At 44.1% G+C, this 22,905-nt stretch overlaps 1 protein-coding gene across 1 annotated transcript in view; it reads right to left on the bottom strand.

Annotated features, from left to right (window-relative positions):
• ehbp1 (EH domain binding protein 1) overlaps positions 1 to 22,905 on the bottom strand; it is a gene marked incomplete at its 3' end in the record, with an annotated part of 223,343 nt that overhangs the window by 121,363 nt on the left and 79,075 nt on the right. The window contains 1 exon segment of the mRNA XM_045215207.1: positions 4,052 to 4,191. Coding sequence (XP_045071142.1) covers positions 4,052 to 4,191 — 140 coding nt within the window.

Here is a 22,905-nt window from a genome sequence, read left to right as displayed (position 1 = left end):
GTGACGAACAATGCCTTTTCCAGCATGATGGAACACCTTGCCATAAGGCAAAAGTGATAACTAAGTGGCTCGGGGAACAAAACATCAACATTTTGGGTCCATGGCCAGGAAACTCCCCAGACCTTATTCCCATTGAGAACTTATGGTCAATCCTCAAGAGGTGGGTGGACAAACAAAAACCTACAAATTCTGACAAACTCCAAGCATTGATTATGCAAGAATGGACTGCCATCAGTCAGGATGTGGTCCAGAAGTTAATTGACAGCATGCCAGGGCAGATTGCAGAGGTCTTGAAAAAGAAGGGTCAACACTGCAAATATGGACTCTTTGCATAAACTTTATGTAATTGTCAATAAAAGCCTTTGACACTTATGGAATGCTTGTAATTATACTTCAGTATACCATAGTAACATCTGACAAAAATATCTAAAAACACTGAAGCAGCAAACTTTGTGAAGACCAATACTTGAGTCATTCTCAAAACTTTTGACCACGACTGTATGCTTTGTGAAGTCAGATTAAGCAAAGCAGAACACAGCAGCTCCCATTCATTAGTCACAGTGTGATCTGGAGCATATACGGATAGATAGATGGAGAGAGGGAGCCAGCCCATCAGGGAGAACAGAAGAGATAGATAGATGGAGAGAGGGAGCCAGCCCATCAGGGAGAACAGAAGAGATAGATAGATGGAGAGAGGGAGCCAGCCCATCAGGGAGAACAGAAGAGATAGATAGATGGAGAGAGGGAGCCAGCCCATCAGGGAGAACAGAAGAGATAGATAGATGGAGAGAGGGAGCCAGCCCATCAGGGAGAACAGAAGAGATAGATAGATGGAGAGAGGGAGCCAGCCCATCAGGGAGAACAGAAGAGATAGATAGATGGAGAGAGGGAGCCAGCCCATCAGGGAGAACAGAAGAGATAGATAGATGGAGAGAGGGAGCCAGCCCATCAGGGAGAACAGAAGAGATAGATAGATGGAGAGAGGGAGCCAGCCCATCAGGGAGAACAGAAGAGATAGATAGATGGAGAGAGGGAGCCAGCCCATCAGGGAGAACAGAAGAGAGAGATAGATGGAGAGAGGGAGCCAGCCCATCAGGGAGAACAGAAGAGATAGATAGATGGAGAGAGGGAGCCAGCCCATCAGGGAGAACAGAAGAGATAGATAGATGGAGAGAGGGAGCCAGCCCATCAGGGAGAACAGAAGAGATAGATAGATAGATGGAGAGAGGGAGCCAGCCCATCAGGGAGAACAGAAGAGATAGATAGATGGAGAGAGGGAGCCAGCCCATCAGGGAGAACAGAAGAGATAGATAGATGGAGAGAGGGAGCCAGCCCATCAGGGAGAACAGAAGAGATAGATAGATGGAGAGAGGGAGCCAGCCCATCAGGGAGAACAGAATATATAGATAGATGGAGAGAGGGAGCCATGATGGAAGAAGGAAAAGGGAGAAAGAAAGTAGAAGCCAAAAAAGCACCACATAAAACGTCCGTGAATAAACTGCAAATGAACCCAACACCCACGAACACATCCCATACACCCACACCCACGAACACATCCCATACACCCACGAACACATCCCATACACCCACACACGAACACATCCCATACACCCACACACGAACACATCCCATACACCCACACACGAACACATCCCATACACCCACACCCACGAACACATCCCATACACCCACACCCACGAACACATCCCATACACCCACACCCACGAACACATCCCATACACCCACCCACGAACACATCCCATACACCCCCACCCACGAACACATCCCATACACCCACCCACGACCACATCCCATACACCCACACCCACGAACACGAACACATCCCATACACCCACACCCACGAACACGAACACATCCCATACACCCACACCCACGAACACATCCCATACACCCACACCCACGAACACGAACACATCCCATACACCCACACCCACGAACACGAACACATCCCATACACTCACACCCACGAACACATCCCATACACCCACGAACACATCCCATACACCCACACCCACGAACACATCCCATACACCCACACCCACGAACACATCCCATACACCCACGAACACATCCCATACACCCACACCCACGAACACATCCCATACACCCACACCCACGAACACATCCCATACACCCACACCCACGAACACATCCCATACACCCACACCCACGAACACATCCCATACACACGAACACATCCCATACACCCACACACACGAACACATCCCATACACCCACACCCACATCCCATACACCCACACCCACAAACACATCCCATACACCCACACCCACGAACACATCCCATACACACGAACACATCCCATACACCCACACACACGAACACATCCCATACACCCACACACACATCCCATACACCCACACCCACAAACACATCCCATACACCCACACCCACGAACACATCCCATACACACGAACACATCCCATACACCCACACACACGAACACATCCCATACACCCACACACACACACATATCCCATACACCCACACCCACGAACACATCCCATACACCCACACCCACGAACACATCCCATACACCCACGAACACATCCCATACACCCACACCCACGAACACATCCCATACACACGAACACATCCCATACACCCACACACACGAACACATCCCATACACCCACACACACATCCCATACACCCACACCCACGAACACATCCCATACACCCACACCCACATCCCATACACCCACACCCACACCCACATCCCATACACCCACACCCACGAACACATCCCATACACCCACACCCAAACACATCCCATACACCCAACACCCACGAACACATCCCATACACCCACACACGAACACATCCCATACACCCACACACACGAACACATCCCATACACACACGAACACATCCCATACACCCAACACACACGAACACATCCCATACACCCACACACACGAACACATCCCATACACCCACACACACGAACACATCCCATACACCCACACACACGAACACATCCCATACACCCACACACAAACACATCCCATACACCCAACACCCACGAACACATCCCATACACCCACACACAAACACATCCCATACACCCAACACCCACGAACACATCCCATACACCCAACAACACATCCCATACACCCACCCACGAACACATCCCATACACCCACACACGAACACATCCCATACACCCACACCCACGAACACATCCCATACACCCACACCCACGAACACATCCCATACACCCACACACACGAACACATCCCATACACCCACACATGAACACATCCCATACACCCACACACATAAACATGAACACATCCCATACACCCACACACATAAACATGAACACATCCCATACACCCACACACATAAACATGAACACACCCCATACACCCACACCCATAAACATGAACACATCCCATACACCCACATACACTCTTTCCCAAACACACATGCTGACCCTGTTGGTTAAGGGCTGTAAGTAAGCATTTCACTGTAATGTCTGCACCTGTTGTATTCGGCGCATGTGGCCAATAAAATTTGATTTGATTTGATCCACAAGCATTAGGAAACAAAATGGCAACCAAAAAGGAAGAAGATGAGGAAGCGTGTTGGGTATTTCTGTTGATGCCTCAGTCACAGCAGACTGTTAAGCTGTGGCTGTCTGGTCATGGTGAACAACACTTCACAACACCTTGTGGCTACAACAACACTATGACTGGATGAATCTACATGATGCTTAGAAACACATTGCCCTCAGCTGTAGAATTATTGTAGATTTTTGCAGATCCTGTGATTTAGGTTATTCATGTATTCTTCATGGGTGTTATTACATGACCAAAGGTCTTCTGATAACAAAATGCTCTTTAAATGTAGTCTTATTTAAGCAGGAAGTCCCAATGAGGTCAGAAGACCTCTTTCCCAAAGCAGAACTTTTACAACTTAGGGGGAGATTTGCTGCATTTCATCTGTGATCTTAGCAGCTTCTTCTGGCCCCTTAACAAATAGAGGTGTGTGTGTGTTCCCTCTCACCTGTGATCTTGGCAGCCTTCTCCTCCTGATTGGCCCTGTTCTCCTCATTCTCCTCGTCCTCCTCCTCAAAGTCGTCAAGGTTGCCGATGTCGGCCTGCTTCATACTCATCAGGCTGGCCAGGCTCTGCATGTCCTCGTCACTGAGACACACACACACACACACACACACACACACACAATCAGATTTTATTTGTGACAAATCTACCAAAGAGAAACCACAACATACTGCCATTTTGTACAGGCCAACAACTCTCTCTTTTATCTCTCTCTCTCCCTCTCTCATAGCAGGCAACCATCTAACAGGGGAGGGAGGCCGATCTCACACCTACTGTAAGACCATGTAACACATCAAGTCTCAGGATGTACAGGGAATATCATGACATGTCTATAGAGTGTTAGTAAACAGGGAATATCATGACATGTCTATAGAGTGTTAGTAAACAGGGAATATCATGACATGTCTATAGAGTGTTAGTAAACAGGGAATATCATGACATGTCTATAGAGTGTTAGTAAACAGGGAATATCATGACATGTCTATAGAGTGTTAGTAAACAGGGAATATCATGACATGTCTATAGAGTGTTAGTAAACAGGGAATATCATGACCTGTCTATAGAGTGTTAGTAAACAGGGAATATCATGACATGTCTATAGAGTGTTAGTAAACAGGGAATATCATGACCTGTCTATAGAGTGTTAGTGAACAGGGAATATCATGACATGTCTATAGAGTGTTAGTAAACAGGGAATATCATGACGTGTCTATAGAGTGTTAGTAAACAGGGAATATCATGACATGTCTATAGAGTGTTAGTAAACAGGGAATATCATGACCTGTCTATAGAGTGTTAGTAAACAGGGAATATCATGACATGTCTATAGAGTGTTAGTAAACAGGGAATATCATGACCTGTCTATAGAGTGTTAGTAAACAGGGAATATCATGACCTGTCTATAGAGTGTTAGTAAACAGGGAATATCATGACATGTCTATAGAGTGTTAGTAAACAGGGAATATCATGACCTGTCTATAGAGTGTTAGTAAACAGGGAATATCATGACCTGTCTATAGAGTGTTAGTAAACAGGGAATATCATGACATGTCTATAGAGTGTTAGTAAACAGGGAATATCATGACCTGTCTATAGAGTGTTAGTAAACAGGGAATATCATGACCTGTCTATAGAGTGTTAGTAAACAGGGAATATCATGACCTGTCTATAGAGTGTTAGTAAACAGGGAATATCATGACCTGTCTATAGAGTGTTAGTAAACAGGGAATATCATGACATGTCTATAGAGTGTTAGTAAACAGGGAATATCATGACATGTCTATAGAGTGTTAGTAAACAGGGAATATCATGACCTGTCTATAGAGTGTTAGTAAACAGGGATTATCATGACATGTCTATAGAGTGTTAGTAAACAGGGAATATCATGACCTGTCTATAGAGTGTTAGTAAACAGGGAATATCATGACATGTCTATAGAGTGTTAGTAAACAGGGAATATCATGACCTGTCTATAGAGTGTTAGTAAACAGGGAATATCATGACCTGTCTATAGAGTGTTAGTAAACAGGGAATATCATGACCTGTCTATAGAGTGTTAGTAAACAGGGAATATCATGACATGTCTATAGAGTGTTAGTAAACAGGGAATATCATGACATGTCTGTAGAGTGTTAGTAAACAGGGAATATCATGACATGTCTATAGAGTGTTAGTAAACAGGGAATATCATGACATGTCTATAGAGTGTTAGTAAACAGGGAATATCATGACATGTCTATAGAGTGTTAGTAAACAGGGAATATCATGACCTGTCTATAGAGTGTTAGTAAACAGGGAATATCATGACCTGTCTATAGAGTGTTAGTAAACAGGGAATATCATGACCTGTCTATAGAGTGTTAGTAAACAGGGAATATCATGACATGTCTGTAGAGTGTTAGTAAACAGGGAATATCATGACCTGTCTATAGAGTGTTAGTAAACAGGGAATATCATGACATGTCTATAGAGTGTTAGTAAACAGGGAATATCATGACATGTCTATAGAGTGTTAGTAAACAGGGAATATCATGACGGAGAGTGAGAAAGGGAGAGCTGGACCAGAGAGAGAGCACTACTCTCCTGTCTCCGTAAGCAATGTGTCCTTCATGCAGCGGCTGCTGAGGAGATGAAATATGCACGTGTGTGTGTGTGTGTGTGTTTAGTTGTATGTTTCTGTGTGTGCGTGCATGTATGTTTCTGTGTGTGCGTGTGTGTGTGTGTGTGTATATGAGGGGGAAAGGAGAAAACACACTCTGCCGAGGGGTTTCTCATCCAGTCACCACCAGATAGATAACACCCTGTGATTAACTCTACCTCTCTCTCCTTCCCGCTTTATTTATCCTCCTCTTTCTCACTCCCTCCCTCTCCCCCACCACCACCTCTCTCCCTCCTCTCTCTCCCTGGCTCTCTCTTTCTCCTCCTCTCTCTCCCTGGCTCTCTCTTTCTCCTCCTTTCTCTCAATCCTTCTCTCCCCCCCCCTCCATCTCGCTCTCTTTTCTGTGGTGGCAGGCCAGACAACAGAAGCAGGCCAGACAACAGAAGCAGGCCAGGCAACAGAAGCAGGCAAGGCAACAGAAGCAGGCCAGGCAACAGAAGCAGGCCAGGCAAACAGAAGCAGGCCAGGCAAACAGAAGCAGGCCAGGCAAACAGAAGCAGGCCAGGCAAACAGAAGCAGGCCAGGCAAACAGAAGCAGGCCAGGCAAACAGAAGCAGGCCAGGCAAACAGAAGCAGGCCAGGCATCAGAAGGAGGCCAGACATCAGAAGCAGGCCAGGCAACAGAAGCAGGCCAGGTAACAGAAGCAGGCCAGGCAACAGAAGCAGGCCAGGCAACAGAAGCAGGCCAGGCAACAGAAGGAGGCCAGACATCAGAAGCAGGCCAGACATCAGAAGCAGGCCAGGCAACAGAAGCAGGCCAGGCAACAGAAGCAGGCCAGGCAACAGAAGCAGGCCAGGCAACAGAAGCAGGCCAGGCAACAGAAGCAGGACAGGCAACAGAAGCAGGCCAGGCAACAGAAGCAGGCCAGGCAACAGAAGCAGGCCAGGCAACAGAAGCAGGCCAGGCAATAGAAGCTCATTTTAACTGACGTGATGGAGTTTATTTGTGTGTAGTGACATTGTTCTCCAATGGGTTAAGAGGGGTTACACACTTCTGCTCCCCGGTCCCCCTGCACAACAAAGGAGCTTGCTCTGCTCTGCTTTAACTGTATGTGTGTGACAGCAAGCTCATACAAAATAGCACTTGGTTTTATCAAAAGGACTGAGGAGAGAGAGAGAGAGAGAGAGAGAGAGAGAGAGAGAGAGAGAGAGAGAGAGAGAGAGAGAGAGAGAGAGAGAGAGAGAGAGATGAATGCTGGAGAGAGAGAGAGAGAGAGAGAGAGAGAGAGAGAGAGAGCATAGAAAGAGAGAGTGAATGCTGGAGAGAATATGATCCATTGAATGAGAGATATTCTCACTCTGAAGCTGGGGTGACTGGGGGTTGATTCCTCTAGCTGACTGTTACTATACAGAGACTGGTATTATACAGAGACTGGTATTATACAGAGACTGGTATTATACAGAGACTGGTATTATACAGAGACTGGTATTATACAGAGACTGGTATTATACAGAGACTGGTATTATACAGAGACTGGTATTATACAGAGACTGGTATTATACAGAGACTGGTATTATACAGAGACCGGTATTATACAGAGACCGGTATTATACAGAGACCGGTATTATACAGAGACCGGTATTATACAGAGACTGGTATTATACAGAGACTGGTATTATACAGAGACTGGTATTATACAGAGACCGGTATTATACAGAGACCGGTATTATACAGAGACCGGTATTATACAGAGACCGGTATTATACAGAGACCGGTATTATACAGAGACTGGTATTATACAGAGACAGGTATTATACAGAGACTGGTATTATACAGAGACTGGTATTATACAGAGACTGGTATTATACACAGACTGGTATTATACACAGACTGGTATTATACACAGACTGGTATTATACACAGACTGGTATTATACAGAGACTGGTATTATACAGAGACTGGTATTATACAGAGACTGGTATTATACAGAGACCGGTATTATACAGAGACTGGTATTATACAGAGACAGGTATTATACAGAGACAGGTATTATACAGAGACAGGTATTATACAGAGACAGGTATTATACAGAGACCGGTATTATACAGAGACTGGTATTATACAGAGACTGGTATTATACAGAGACAGGTATTATACAGAGACAGGTATTATACAGAGACTGGTATTATACAGAGACTGGTATTATACAGAGACTGGTATTATACAGAGACTGGTATTATACAGAGACAGGTATTATACAGAGACTGGTATTATACAGAGACTGGTATTATACAGAGACTGGTATTATACAGAGACTGGTATTATACAGAGACTGGTATTATACAGAGACAGGTATTATACAGAGACAGGTATTATACAGAGACTGGTATTATACAGAGACTGGTATTATACAGAGACTGGTATTATACAGAGACTGGTATTATACAGAGACTGGTATTATACAGAGACTGGTATTATACAGGTACTATACAGAGACTGGTATTATACAGAGACTGGTATTATACAGGTACTATACAGAGACTGGTATTATACAGAGACCGGTATTATACAGGTACTATACAGAGACAGGTATTATACAGAGACAGGTATTATACAGAGACAGGTATTATACAGAGACTGGTATTATACAGAGACAGGTATTATACAGAGACTGGTATTATACAGAGACTGGTATTATACAGAGACTGGTATTATACAGAGACTGGTATTATACAGAGACTGGTATTATACAGAGACTGGTATTATACAGAGACTGGTATTATACAGAGACTGGTATTATACAGAGACTGGTATTATACAGAGACTGGTATTATACAGAGACTGGTATTATACAGAGACTGGTATTATACAGAGACTGGTATTATACAGAGACTGGTATTATACAGAGACAGGTATTATACAGAGACAGGTATTATACAGAGACAGGTATTATACAGAGACAGGTATTATACAGAGACCGGTATTATACAGAGACCGGTATTATACAGAGACTGGTATTATACAGAGACTGGTATTATACAGAGACAGGTATTATACAGAGACAGGTATTATACAGAGACCGGTATTATACAGAGACCGGTATTATACAGAGACTGGTATTATACAGAGACTGGTATTATACAGAGACTGGTATTATACAGGTACTATACAGAGACTGGTATTATACAGAGACTGGTATTATACAGGTACTATACAGAGACTGGTATTATACAGAGACCGGTATTATACAGGTACTATACAGAGACTGGTATTATACAGAGACAGGTATTATACAGAGACTGGTATTATACAGAGACAGGTATTATACAGAGACTGGTATTATACAGAGACTGGTATTATACAGTGTGACGTCACGAGAGGTTACACAGCTTTCAGCGGGATTGCTCAAGTAGTGCAAGGAGACAAGGTTCAAACAAAACAAGGATTTTATTATAGGTCTTGGGAAATTAACGAAAATATAACAAAATTCTGTTCTCTTGTGGCTCTTTAAGGGTTAACAGTTCAGGGATGTCTCTTCCACATCCAAAATCATAATTCTCACTCGCTCAGATAACTTTTCCCCAGCCTTACTGTAGTCCACGTTGCAGCTAGTGGCCAACCCAGCAAAAAGTCCTTCCAAATGTCTCTCACGTATTTCCACAGGTGCATATATCCAAAGGTGAGTATTTCCCAAAGGTAAGTATCTCCAAATCCTTATATTCCTCATGGAAGTGGACGTGCAGCACTCTTGTCCTCCAGAGAGCCCAGGTTGGAGACTGTGTCTCTTCCCTTCCCAAACCTTCAGCTCATCAGCTCCTCATTTGTTTCAGCTGCGTGGGAAGATTGGCCATAGAGGGGTGGAGTTCCCGACCATACCAGCAGATGGAGCCATAGCTGTCTGGGTTTGCAGCCACCTCAGGGGGATGTAACGTCCCTCCAGGACACAGCCTCTCGTGACATCACACATCCCCCTCCTCGGGACCGACGTCCTCGTCGGGGTAAAGGCAGCGAAGAAGGCATCACGCCGGGAGAGGGCGTCCGCATTGCCGTGGTGCTTGCCAGCCTGCTCTCTCTTCAACTCCTCCACCTCTAGGACCAGGGACTCAGCCTCCTGTTGTCTCTCCTTGAGTTTCTTACTGAACGCATCAGCCTTGGTTTTAGCAGAGTTTAGCTTCTGTTGAGCAGCTTTCAGTTCCTTCTCTCTCTCTGCCTCCGCATTCTTCATCTTGTTCTCCAACACCTTGTACTTCTCCTCTGCCTTCTTCTGGACCTCCTTACTACTGCGCAGGGTCTCCTCACACTCCTCGATGGTCCTGCGCAGCCTCTCCAGCTCCTCCTGTTGCTTAGGGAAGGAGCTCTGTTGGAGTTTAGCCTGGAGGATATCTAACTCTTCTGTCTTCATGTCTAACTGTTGCTTTAACAAACGATACCTCTCAGCGGTCCCCTTCAGACCAGACAGTTCTTTGTCCAGATTCTGTAGCTCCGTCTCTGTGTCGGTCTGGGCACCTGCCATCCCTATCAGAGCCCGGGCGGGGAGTGAGTAACTCGGAGGATTGCACCGGAGCCTTCCCAGGATGAGTCTTGCCTCTCCGTTTCCGAGGTACTCGGGTTATCCTCTCCTGAGACTCTCTCCAGAGTGGGTAAAAGGCTGGGCAGTCTCGTCCAATTAGGACAGGGACGGGGAGGGAATCAACCACCCCCGCCGTCGTGTGTATGGTTCCCCGTGTGCTGGTCATTGTAAGTTCAGTAATGGGGTATTCTCTGGTGTCCCCATGGACACAGGAAACTGGGAGGACTTTCCCCGGGGTCAGACACGTTGGGCCCACCAAATCCTTACGCACCAGGGTGGCCCGGCTACCAGAATCCAGTAAGGCCTCCACATCATGGTGATTCACAGTTACCGGGCAGGTGGGGGGTCGATCTGGGCCGCCATCTACGACTCCCAAGAGCGAGGCAACACGGTGTGTGGGTGCTGAGCTGGAGGACTCCGCAGTGGGCATAGGTTCATCGGCTGGTTTCCCACACTGCCAGGAGATATGTCCCATCTCCCCACACCGGTAACACTGTCGAGTTTCCCCCTCCTGGTGTACTCTTCTTGGACCCGCCTGGTTTCTGGCTCCCCCTGGAGCCGGGATAAGTCCTGACGTGGCTGGGTTCGAGACCTTGGGGGTCCTTTGGACGGGTTCTTCCCATTTGTGGTGGGGCCGCCCTCCTGGGGTCTTTCGGGAAGCATTCAGCATCTCCGCTGTGGCCTGGTACTTTTCCACAGCTTCCACGGTCAGATCAGCCGTGGTCAAGGCCTGTTGACTGATGAACCGTTTTGCCTCATAAGGCAGGGGCGCGTAGGTAACGATCCACCACAACGGCCTCCACCACCGCCGCTGCTGTATTCCTCTGCGGATCCAGCCATTTCCTTGCGATTCGGACAAGTTCATGCATCTGCGCCCGAGGAGGTTGGTCTGGTTGGAAGGTCCAGCTGTGAAAGCGCTGGGCCATACCAAACTTTGTGAGTCCATATCTGCTGAGGATCTCAGACTTCAGGGCATCATAGTCAGTAACCTGGTCAGGGCCCAGGTCCCGGACAGCATTCAGCGCTTCCCCGGTTAGAAAGGGGGCTAACAGACCAACCCACTGTTGCTTGGGCCAGGCTTCCCTAGTGGCCGTGGCCTCAAATGCATGCAGGTATGCCTCAATGTCATCGGTAGCTCCCATCTTAGATATAAAGTCACTTGCCTTTATTGGGCGGGTATTTTGGACCACCCTCTGTCTCTGCAACTGCAATTCCTCTGCCTTCAGAAGGTTGGCTTTCTTTTGCTCCTCCAAGAGAGCCACGTTTGCTTGCATCTGGGCTTGCTGGCCAGCAACAAGGGCTTTCAATATGTCCTCCATTTCAGTCGGCGGGGAGCCTACGGCCAACTTGGAAAACTGGGTGATCAAACCTTCGGTATCCTCCTCTGACATGCACTATTAACGCTTGAGCGTGCCTGTATTCTCCACCATCTGTGACGTCACGAGAGGTTACACAGCTTTCAGCGGGATTGCTCAAGTAGTGCAAGGAGACAAGGTTCAAACAAAACAAGGATTTTATTATAGGTCTTGGGAAATTAACGAAAATATAACAAAATTCTGTTCTCTTGTGGCTCTTTAAGGGTTAACAGTTCAGGGATGTCTCTTCCACATCCAAAATCATAATTCTCACTCGCTCAGATAACTTTTCCCCAGCCTTACTGTAGTCCACGTTGCAGCTAGTGGCCAACCCAGCAAAAAGTCCTTCCAAATGTCTCTCACGTATTTCCACAGGTGCATATATCCAAAGGTGAGTATTTCCCAAAGGTAAGTATCTCCAAATCCTTATATTCCTCATGGAAGTGGACGTGCAGCACTCTTGTCCTCCAGAGAGCCCAGGTTGGAGACTGTGTCTCTTCCCTTCCCAAACCTTCAGCTCATCAGCTCCTCATTTGTTTCAGCTGCGTGGGAAGATTGGCCATAGAGGGGTGGAGTTCCCGACCATACCAGCAGATGGAGCCATAGCTGTCTGGGTTTGCAGCCACCTCAGGGGGATGTAACGTCCCTCCAGGACACAGCCTCTCGTGACATCACAACAGAGACTGGTATTATACAGAGACTGGTATTATACAGAGACAGGTATTATACAGAGACTGGTATTATACAGAGACTGGTATTATACAGAGACTGGTATTATACAGAGACTGGTATTATACAGAGACTGGTATTATACAGAGACTGGTATTATACAGAGACTGGTATTATACAGAGACAGGTATTATACAGAGACAGGTATTATACAGAGACTGGTATTATACAGAGACTGGTATTATACAGAGACAGGTATTATACAGAGACTGGTATTATACAGAGACAGGTATTATACAGAGACTGGTATTATACAGAGACTGGTATTATACAGAGACTGGTATTATACAGAGACTGGTATTATACAGAGACAGGTATTATACAGAGACCGGTATTATACAGAGACCGGTATTATACAGAGACTGGTATTATACAGAGACTGGTATTATACAGAGACAGGTATTATACAGAGACAGGTATTATACAGAGACTGGTATTATACAGAGACCGGTATTATACAGAGACCGGTATTATACAGAGACCGGTATTATACAGAGACCGGTATTATACAGAGACTGGTATTATACAGAGACAGGTATTATACAGAGACAGGTATTATACAGAGACCGGTATTATACAGAGACTGGTATTATACAGAGACTGGTATTATACAGAGACCGGTATTATACAGAGACCGGTATTATACAGAGACCGGTATTATACAGAGACTGGTATTATACAGAGACTGGTATTATACAGAGACTGGTATTATACAGAGACCGGTACTATACAGAGACCGGTATTATACAGAGACCGGTATTATACAGAGACTGGTATTATACAGAGACTGGTATTATACAGAGACTGGTATTATACAGAGACTGGTATTATACAGAGACTGGTATTATACAGAGACTGGTATTATACAGAGACTGGTATTATACAGAGACTGGTATTATACAGAGACTGGTATTATACAGAGACTGGTATTATACAGAGACTGGTATTATACAGGTACTATACAGAGACTGGTATTATACAGAGACTGGTATTATACAGGTACTATACAGAGACTGGTATTATACAGAGACCGGTATTATACAGGTACTATACAGAGACTGGTATTATACAGAGACAGGTATTATACAGAGACTGGTATTATACAGAGACAGGTATTATACAGAGACTGGTATTATACAGAGACTGGTATTATACAGAGACTGGTACTATACAGAGACTGGTATTATACAGAGACTGGTACTATACAGAGACTGGTATTATACAGAGACTGGTACTATACAGAGACTGGTATTATACAGAGACCGGTATTATACAGAGACTGGTATTATACAGAGACCGGTATTATACAGGTACTATACAGAGACTGGTATTATACAGAGACTGGTATTATACAGGTACTATACAGAGACTGGTATTATACAGAGACCGGTATTATACAGGTACTATACAGAGACTGGTATTATACAGAGACAGGTATTATACAGAGACTGGTATTATACAGAGACTGGTATTATACAGAGACTGGTATTATACAGAGACTGGTATTATACAGGTACTATACAGAGACTGGTATTATACAGAGACCGGTATTATACAGGTACTATACAGAGACTGGTATTATACAGAGACCGGTATTATACAGGTACTATACAGAGACTGGTAAAACATTTGTCATAAGAAACTAGCTCCCTGGTATACAGAAAATACCCGAGCTTTGAAGCAAGCTTCCAGGAAATTGGAACGGAAATGGCGCCACACCAAACTGGAAGTCTTCCGACTAGCTTGGAAAGACAGTACCGTGCAGTACCGAAGAGCCCTCACTGCTGCTCGATCATCCTACTTTTCCAAATTAATCGAGGAAAATAAGAACAATCCAAAATTTCTTTTTGATACTGTTGCAAAGCTAACTAAAAAGCAGCATTCCCCAAGAGAGGATGGTTTTCACTTCAGCAGTGATAAATTCATGAACTTCTTTGAGGAAAAGATCATGACCATTAGAAAGCAAATTACGGACTCCTCTTTGAATCTGCGTATTCCTCCAGGGCTTAGCTGTCCTGGATCTGCACAGCTCTGCGAGGGCCTGGGATCGGGAGAGACACTTAAGTGTTTTAGTACTATATCTCTTGACACAATGATGAAAATAATCATGGCCTCTAAACCTTCAAGCTGCATACTGGATCCTATTCCTACTAAACTGCTGAAGGAGCTGCTTCCCTGTGCTTGGCCCTCCTATGTTGAACATAATAAACAGCTCTCTATCCACCGGATGTGTACCAAACTCACTAAAAGTGGCAGTGATAAAGCCTCTCTTGAAAAAGCCAAACCTTGACCCGGAAAATATAAAAAACTATCGGCCTATATCGAATCTTCCATTCCTCTCAAAAATTTTAGAAAAAGCTGTTGCGCAGCAACTCACTGCCTTTCTGAAGACAAACAATGTATACGAAATGCTTCAGTCTGGTTTTAGACCCCATCATAGCACTGAGACTGCACTTGTGAAGGTGGTAAATGACCTTTTAATGGCGTCAGACCGAGGCTCTGCATCTGTCCTCGTGCTACTAGACCTTAGTGCTGCCTTTGACACCATCGATCACCACATTCTTTTGGAGAGACTGGAAACCCAAATTGGTCTACACGGACAAGTTCTGGCCTGGTTTAGATCCTACCTGTCGGAAAGATATCAGTTTGTCTCTGTGAATGGTCTGTCCTCCGACAAATCAACTGTACATTTCGGTGTTCCTCAAGGTTCCGTTTTAGGACCACTATTGTTTTCACTATATATTTTACCTCTTGGGGATGTTATTCGAAAACATAATGTTAACTTTCACTGCTATGCGGATGACACACAGCTGTACATTTCAATGAAGCATGGTGAAGCCCCAAAATTGCCCTCGCTAGAAGCCTGTGTTTCAGACATAAGGAAGTGGATGGCTGAAAACTTTTTACTTTTAAACTCGGACAAAACAGAGATGCTTGTACTAGGTCCCAAGAAACAAAGAGATCTTCTGTTAAATCTGACAATTCATCTTGATGGTTGTAAAGTCGTCTCAAATAAAACTGTGAAGGACCTAGGCGTTACTCTTGACCCTGATCTCTCTTTTGACGAACATATCAAGACTGTTTCAAGGACAGCTTTTTTCCATCTACGTAACATTGCAAAAATCAGAAATTTTCTGTCCAAAAATGATGCAGAAAAATTAATCCATGCATTTGTTACTTCTAGATTAGACTACTGCAATGCTCTATTTTCCGGCTACCCGGATAAAGCACTAAATAAACTTCAGTTAGTGCTAAATACGGCTGCTAGAATCCTGACTAGAACCAAGAAATTTGATCATATTACTCCAGTGCTAGCTTCCCTACACTGGCTTCCTGTTAAGGCAAGGGCTGATTTCAAGGTTTTACTGTTAACCTATAAAGCGTTACATGGGCTTGCTCCTACCTATCTTTCCGAGTTGGTCCTGCCGTACATACCAATACGTACGCTACGGTCACAAGACGCAGGCCTCCTAATTGTCCCTAGAATTTCTAAGCAAACAGCGGGAGGCAGGGCTTTCTCCTATAGATCTCCATTTTTATGGAACAGTCTGCCTACCCATGTGAGAGACGCAGACTCGGTCTCAACCTTTAAGTCTTTACTGAAGACTTATCTCTTCAGTAGGTCATATGATTGAGTGTAGTCTGGCCCAGGAGTGTGAAGGTGAACGGAAAGGCTGGAGCAACGAACAGCCCTTGCTGTCTCTGCCGGGCCGGTTCCCCTCTCCACTGGGGTTCTCTGCCTCTAACCCTGTTGCAGGGGGCTGAGTCACTGGCTTGCTGGTGCTCTTTCATGCCGTCCCTGGGAGGGGTGCGTCACTTGAGTGGGTTGAGTTACTGACGTGATCTTCCTGTCTGGGTTGGCGCCCCCCCTTGGTTTGTGCTGTGGTGGAGACCTCTGTGGGCTATACTCGGCCTTGTCTCAGGATTGTAAGTTGGTGGTTGGGGATATCCCTCTAGTGGTGCGGGGGCTGTGCTTTGGCGGAGTGGGTGGGGTTATATCCTTCCTGTTTGGCCCTGTCCGGGGTTTCTTCGGATGGGGCCACAGTGTCTCCGGACCGCTCCTGTCTCAGCCTCCAGTATTTATGCTGCAGTAGTTTATGTGTCGGGGGCTGGGGTTAGTTGGTTATACCTGGAGTACTTCTCCTGTCTTATCCAGTGTCCTGTGTGAATTTAAGTATGCTCTCTCTAATTCTCTCGTTCTCTCTTTCTCTCTGAGAACCTGAGCCCTAGGACCATACGTCAGGACTACCGGGCATGATGACACCTTGCTGTCCCCAGTCCGCCTGGCCTTGCTGCTATTCCAGTTTCAACTGTTCTGCCTGCGGCTACGAAACCCCCTACCTGTCCCAGACCTGCTGTTTTCAACTCTAAATGATCGGCTATGAAAAGCCAACTGAGAGACCTGAGCCCTAGGACCATACGTCGGGACTACCGGCCGTGGTGACTCCTTGCTGTCCCCAGTCCGCCTGGCCTTGCTGCTATTCCAGTTTAAACTGTTCTGCCTGCGGTTATGGAACCCCTACCTGTCCCAGACCTGCTGTTTTAAACTCTAATGATCGGCTATGAAAAGCCAACTGAGATTTATTCCTGATTATTATTTGACCATGCTTGTCACTTATGAACATTTTTGAACATCTTGGCATGGTTCTGTTATAACCTCCACCCGGCACAGCCAGAAGAGGACTGGCCACCCCTCATAGCCTGGTTCCTCTCTAGGTTTCTTCCTAGGTTTTGCCTTTCTAGGGAGTTTTTCCTAGCCACCGTGCTTCTACACCTGCATTACTAGCTGTTTGGGGTTTTAGGCTGGGTTTCTGTACAGCACTTCGAGATATTAGCTGATGTAAGAAGGGCTATATAAAATAAAATTGATTGATTGATTGGTATTATACAGAGACAGGTATTATACAGAGACTGGTATTATACAGAGACTGGTATTATACAGAGACTATACAGAGACTGGTACTATACAGAGACTAGTATTATACAGAGACTGGTATTATACAGAGACCGGTATTATACAGAGACTGGTATTATACAGAGACTGGTATTATACAGAGACTGGTATTATACAGAGACTGGTATTATACAGAGACTGGTATTATACAGAGACCGGTATTATACAGAGACTGGTATTATACAGAGACCGGTATTATACGGTTTCATCAACAGGAATGACACAAAAGAAGATGTCTTTGTCCACCAGACTGCCATAAAGAAAAACAACCCAAGGAAATACCTTCGCAGTGTTGGAGATGGAGAAACTGTGGAGTTTGATGTGGTTGAAGGGGAGAAGGTAGTTACAACTTTTTTTTTTACACAACAGAGAGCTTTATATTATTAGCTGTCATATCAATTGGCACCACTCTTGCAGGCTCACAAATTATTTAATACGACTTGTTTAATATGTTTAGGAATATTTGAAGGCAATCAAATTCTAGACTTTAAACTCTCGTACCTCCTCAAAGTTATGATAATCAGTGATTCTAATGTGCCCAATTTTGGATTTGACCAGTCAACACTATCATGCAACGATACACAGCTAAAACAACTTCATACTCCAGAAGGGTAGTGTGCACCCCAGTGGTCCGAGCAGTGTTGTATGTATCTCTTCCCAGGGAGCAGAGGCAGCCAATGTCACCGGCCCAGCGGGTGTCCCAGTCCAGGGGAGCAAGTATGCCGCTGACCGGAACCGCTACAGGCGGTACCCCCGCAGGAGGGGCCCAGCCCGTGACGGCGAATACCCAGACAACTACCAGAGCGACGGCGAGGGCGAAGGAGAGCGGCCCCCCCCGCAAGAGCCGTGAGGGCACCGAGAGCGCCCCAGAGGGAGAAATGCAGCCCCAGCAGCACAGGCCCTCCTTCCCTGGGAGACGGCGCTACCCTCCATACTTTGTACGTAGACGCTACGGCCGTCGGCCCCCGTACACCAACGCACCTCGCGGAGAGATGACTGAGGTACGCTGTCACAGGCACTCCTGAAGCAGTCCGGCCCCGTTCCAGTGATGTCATACACACTCTCGTCGAACATGCGCGCCACACTTGGTTTTGGCCAGACAAAATAGGTCTATATATTGACTGTACTTAATGTTGGCTCCAAACCACTGGTCAACAGACCAAAATCAAACCTCGGTTTGACCGAAATAGGTCTATCAATCAAACATTCACACAAACCCCAGATGTTATAAGGTGAATGCACCAATTTGTAAGTCGCTCTGGATAAGAGCGTCTGCTAAATGACGTAAATGTAAATGTAAAAAATACAGAGACCGGTATTATACAGAGACTGGTATTATACAGAGACTGGTATTATACAGAGACCGGTATTATACAGAGACCGGTATTATACAGAGACTGGTATTATACAGAGACTAGTATTATACAGAGACTGGTATTATACAGAGACTGGTATTATACAGAGACTGGTATTATACAGAGACTGGTATTATACAGAGACTGGTATTATACAGAGACTGGTATTATACAGAGACCGGTATTATACAGAGACCGGTATTATACAGAGACTGGTATTATACAGAGACTGGTATTATACAGAGACTGGTATTATACAGAGACTGGTATTATACAGAGACTGGTATTATACAGAGACTGGTATTATACAGAGACTGGTATTATACAGAGACTGGTATTATACAGAGACTAGTATTATACAGAGACTGGTATTATACAGAGACTGGTATTATACAGAGACTGGTATTATACAGAGACTGGTATTATACAGAGACCGGTATTATACAGAGACTGGTATTATACAGAGACTAGTATTATACAGAGACTGGTATTATACAGAGACTGGTATTATACAGAGACTGGTATTATACAGAGACTGGTACTATACAGAGACTGGTATTATACAGAGACCGGGATTATACAGGTACTTTACAGAGACTGGTATTATACAGAGACTGGTATTATACAGAGACTGGTATTATACAGAGACTGGTATTATACAGAGACTGGTATTATACAGAGACTAGTATTATACAGAGACTGGTATTATACAGAGACTGGTATTATACAGAGACTGGTATTATACAGAGACTGGTATTATACAGAGACCGGTATTATACAGAGACCGGTATTATACAGAGACCGGTATTATACAGAGACCGGTATTATACAGAGACCGGTATTATACAGAGACCGGTATTATACAGAGACTGGTATTATACAGAGACTGGTATTATACAGAGACTGGTATTATACAGAGACAGGTATTATACAGAGACTGGTATTATACAGAGACTGGTATTATACAGGTACTATACAGAGACAGGTATTATACAGAGACTGGTATTATACAGAGACTGGTATTATACAGAGACTGGTATTATACAGAGACTGGTATTATACAGAGACTGGTATTATACAGAGACTGATATTATACAGAGACTGGTATTATACAGAGACTGGTATTATACAGAGACCGGTGTTATACATGTACTATACAGAGACTGGTATTATACAGAGACTGGTATTATACAGAGACTGGTATTATACAGAGACTGGTATTATACAGAGACTATACAGAGACTGGTATTATACAGAGACTGGTATTATACAGAGACTGGTATTATACAGACACCGGTATTATACAGGTACTATACAGAGACTGGTATTATACAGAGACTGGTATTATACAGAGACTGGTACTATACAGAGACAGGTATTATACAGAGACAGGTATTATACAGAGACTGGTATTATACAGAGACTGGTATTATACAGAGACTGGTATTATACAGAGACTGGTACTATACAGAGACTGGTATTATACAGAGACTGGTATTATACAGAGACTGGTATTATACAGAGACTGGTATTATACAGAGACCGGGATTATACAGGTACTATACAGAGACTGGTATTATACAGAGACTGGTATTATACAGAGACTGGTATTATACAGAGACTGGTATTATACAGAGACTGGTATTATACAGAGACTGGTATTATACAGAGACAGGTATTATACAGAGACCGGTATTATACAGAGACCGGTATTATACAGAGACTGGTATTATACAGAGACCGGTATTATACAGAGACTGGTATTATACAGAGACTATACAGAGACTGGTATTATACAGAGACTGGTATTATACAGAGACTGGTATTATACAGAGACGGGTATTATACAGGTACTATACAGAGACAGGTATTATACAGAGACTGGTATTATACAGAGACTGGTATTATACAGAGACTGGTATTATACAGAGACTGGTATTATACAGGTACTATACAGAGACTGGTATTATACAGAAACTGGTATTATACAGAGATTGGTATTATACAGAGACTGGTATTATACAGAGACTATACAGAGACTGGTATTATACAGAGACTGGTATTATACAGAGACTGGTATTATACAGAGACCGGTATTATACAGGTACTATACAGAGACTGGTATTATACAGAGACTGGTATTATACAGAGACTGGTATTATACAGAGACTGGTATTATACAGAGACTGGTATTATACAGAGACTGGTATTATACAGAGACTGGTATTATACAGAGACTGGTATTATACAGAGACTGGTATTATACAGAGACCGGTATTATACAGGTACTATACAGAGACTGGTATTATACAGAGACTGGTATTATACAGAGACTGGTATTATACAGAGACTGGTATTATACAGAGACTGGTACTATACAGAGACAGGTATTATACAGAGACTGGTACTATACAGAGACTGGTATTATACAGAGACTGGTATTATACAGAGACTGGTATTATACAGAGACTGGTATTATACAGAGACTATACAGAGACTGGTATTATACAGAGACTGGTATTATACAGAGACGGGTATTATACAGGTACTATACAGAGACAGGTATTATACAGAGACTGGTATTATACAGAGACGGGTATTATACAGGTACTATACAGAGACAGGTATTATACAGAGACTGGTATTATACAGAGACTATACAGAGACAGGTACTATACAGAGACAGGTATTATACAGAGACTGGTATTATACAGAGACGGGTATTATACAGGTACTATACAGAGACAGGTATTATACAGAGACTGGTATTATACAGAGACGGGTATTATACAGGTACTATACAGAGACAGGTATTATACAGAGACTGGTATTATACAGAGACGGGTATTATACAGGTACTATACAGAGACAGGTATTATACAGAGACGGGTATTATACAGGTACTATACAGAGACAGGTACTATACAGAGACAGGTATTATACAGAGACTGGTATTATACAGAGACGGGTATTATACAGGTACTATACAGAGACAGGTATTATACAGAGACTGGTATTATACAGAGACGGGTATTATACAGGTACTATACAGAGACAGGTATTATACAGAGACTGGTATTATACAGAGACTGGTATTATACAGAGACTATACAGAGACTGGTATTATACAGAGACTGGTATTATACAGAGACTGGTATTATACAGAGACTGGTATTATACAGAGACTGGTATTATACAGAGACAGGTATTTTACAGAGACTGGTACTATACAGAGACAGGTATTATACAGAGACTGGTATTATACAGAGACTGGTATTATACAGAGACTGGTATTATACAGAGACTGGTATTATACAGAGACTGGTATTATACAGGTACTATACAGAGACTGGTATTATACAGAGACTGGTACTATACAGAGACTGGTATTATACAGAGACTGGTATTATACAGGTACTATACAGAGACTGGTATTATACAGAGACCGGTATTATACAGGTACTATACAGAGACTGGTATTATACAGAGACAGGTATTATACAGAGACTGGTATTATACAGAGACTGGTATTATACAGAGACTGGTATTATACAGGTACTATACAGAGACTGGTATTATACAGAGACCGGTATTATACAGGTACTATACAGAGACTGGTATTATACAGAGACCGGTATTATACAGGTACTATACAGAGACTGGTATTATACAGAGACAGGTATTATACAGAGACTGGTATTATACAGAGACTGGTATTATACAGAGACTATACAGA

This window comes from Coregonus clupeaformis, chromosome 1 (assembly GCF_020615455.1).
Source record: "Coregonus clupeaformis isolate EN_2021a chromosome 1, ASM2061545v1, whole genome shotgun sequence".
In the NCBI taxonomy this organism is placed as follows: domain Eukaryota; kingdom Metazoa; phylum Chordata; class Actinopteri; order Salmoniformes; family Salmonidae; genus Coregonus; species Coregonus clupeaformis.
The sequence above is the reverse complement of the archived record's forward strand: the minus strand, read 5'-3'. Positions and strand labels throughout refer to the sequence as shown.